General features: G+C 45.2%; 1 protein-coding gene across 1 annotated transcript in view; it reads right to left on the reverse strand.

Moving 5' to 3' along the window:
- Nucleotides 1-2,500, reverse strand: part of LOC308159661 (complement C3-like) — a 76,809-nt gene that overhangs the window by 11,682 nt on the left and 62,627 nt on the right. Inside the window, 3 exon segments of the mRNA XM_080533477.1 lie at nt 41-89; nt 1,382-1,472; nt 2,048-2,110. Of these exon segments, the coding sequence (XP_080389603.1) occupies nt 41-89; nt 1,382-1,472; nt 2,048-2,110 (203 nt within the window).

Here is a 2,500-nt window from a genome sequence, read left to right on the forward strand (position 1 = left end):
ACAGAATGGAAGATGTGTGGATTTGTGTTTCTGTACTTACAGAACGTCAATCTTGAGTAGATATGTCTCTATTGCATCCTCAAAAGACGCTATAAAAAGAACAAGAAGTTTAACTTTCAACTTCTCATAATGTCCCTGAGAGAAATTGGCTGTACACATAAAAACCACAACACAAATGTACATGTAAAAACTGTCAACATGCAACATGCTACATTTTATAGCATAATGTAGCATGTGGATAGTTTTTACTTGTACATTTATGTTGTAAAGTACCCACTCAATATAATAAACAACAGTTTAACGATCACTAAATACTTATCATTTGTGGATTGGATTCACTGTTCTCGTTTGTCGTTGTCTCGTTTGTCGGAGGCTACCGCTAAGGGAGACTTGACTTGTAAACATATTAGCTCGTGTTCAAAAGCAAGAACTGTGTTCATCTAGTTATGTGTAGTTATGTGTTTTTAGCATGTCGATGTTCTCTCAGCAGTCAGCATGTTGTGATGTTATTAAAATACAGTTTAGACCTTCGTAGCGATGTATTTTGTTAGCCGCTAGCTGTTAGCAGCGTTCGTAGCTGTGGCTGCGTTTAGAGTCACTTTTCTCCCATTCAGTGTTTGAGGTGCACCAACATTCAAACACGCCTGTCGTGTTAAAGTTTTTTACACATGATTTGAAAGCTTACAATCTGTAGTTTAAGCACATGTAAAAAACGTAAAAATGACTTTGCCTTCTGGTTGCACATTTCACCAGACCGCGTCATGATCCTGCTACATCTTTAAATATCGTGTTTGCAATCCCTTTTCCCCAATCTGTGTGCTCCGAAAAGATGTCTTCTTTCAAAAAGTGTTCTTGTTTGTGACACAATGAAAATGAAAATTCAAAACAACCATTTTTCGACAACCCTGGAGCAGTTAAGGGTTAAGTGCCTTGCTCATGGGCACAAAGGCAGTGGCCGTCGACATGATGCCAGCAACCCTCCAGTCACCAGCTCACATCCGGCTCCCCCCTTAGGTGTGGGGATCGAACCAGCGACCTTCTGATTGGTGGCGGGCATCTCTGACCTCTAGGCTACTCCATCAGTTCCATCAATTCATCACAACTAAATGTGCCACATTCTAATGCTTTGTTAGGGTCAGGGTTAGGGTTAGGGTTAAGGTTAGGGTTAGGGCTAGGGTTAGGGCTAGGTTTAGGGTCAGGGTTAGGGTTAGGGTTAGGGCTAGGGTTAGGGTCAGAGGGTTAGGGTTAGGGCTAGGGTTAGGGTTAGGGTTAGGGTTAGGGTCAGGGTTAGGGCTAGGGTTAGGGTAAGGGTCAGGGTCAGGGCTAGGGCTAGGATCAGGGTCAGGGTTAGGGTTAGGGTTAGGGTGACCATCGTACTCACGTGATCTCTGCTGCTGCAGCTCCACCTGCACGTCGAACATCTCGCAGTCGCTCTTGTCCGCTTGAGGTTTGGCGTAATACAGTGTCACCACCTGCACAGCAGCACAGGAAGGCCTTGATCAGTGGTGTAGTCTAGTGTTTTCTAGTGGGTATAATACTGTGATTCTTCCCTCCCAGCCTCATATCGTTCATTTCGGGAACCCCATAAAAATAAATCTGCGCTCCCTGTCTAACGTTGTATATATCTAACATTGCATGTTATAAGGCTGATCTGTGCATGATAGTGCTTTCATGTCGCATTTCTCCAAAAGTCAAGTGCTTCGTAACACGAAGACGGGGTGAATTTTATGAATGAAAGTGTGAAAGTTCTGTCACAAAACTCTGTTACGTATCCTCGCAAATTTTTAAGTGGGTATACGGAAATCCTTGGCCTTTCCTAGTGGGTATACGGCGTAGTCCTGCGTATCACGTAGGCGACACCACTGGTCTTGAGCATCACTAAGCTCCCTCCAGAGAGATGGGACGTGTGTGTGTGTGTGTGTGTGTGTGTGTGTGTGGTGGTGGGCGGGGAGGGGCTCATGTATGTCCAAGCCCCCAGCTTGGGGGACACACAGGGGTGGTGGGGGGACAGGGGGGTGGGGTTGGGGGGGGGGGGTGGGGTACTCACTGTTAAGGTAGCTTCACCTGTCCCGGTGGCTTTCAACACCAGCGGTGAGTCGAAGTTCTTGGTCTGTCAAACATACAGAACAGACACAATCTCACTGGGGGGCTAGCTATTTTAAAAGGGGGGCATTTGACACACAAAATGTGTTTTCTTTCCCCCCTTGAATATTTCCCGTCAGTCCTCTATTATTAGCAATGGAGGACAAATGTAACACGTTCTAACGCTTTGGTCCTCATGTCGGGATCCGATGTCATGATCAGACTTTTCTTTTGAAAAATATGAATACATTTCCGCGTTGTTGAAAATCAACGACACGTCGCTAGTCGACTAACACAGCTTGTTTTGAGAGCCTGCTAACAATGTAAAGTAGTGTTATAGTTAACTAGGTAGCATTGGGGATTACTCACCCAATCCATTTCGCTGCAGTATTTTGGCTCGACTAGCGAGTTTGTGTCG

This window comes from Nansenia antarctica (genome assembly GCF_963989245.1).
Source record: "Nansenia antarctica genome assembly, chromosome: 6".
Taxonomy (NCBI): Eukaryota; Metazoa; Chordata; class Actinopteri; order Argentiniformes; family Microstomatidae; genus Nansenia; species Nansenia antarctica.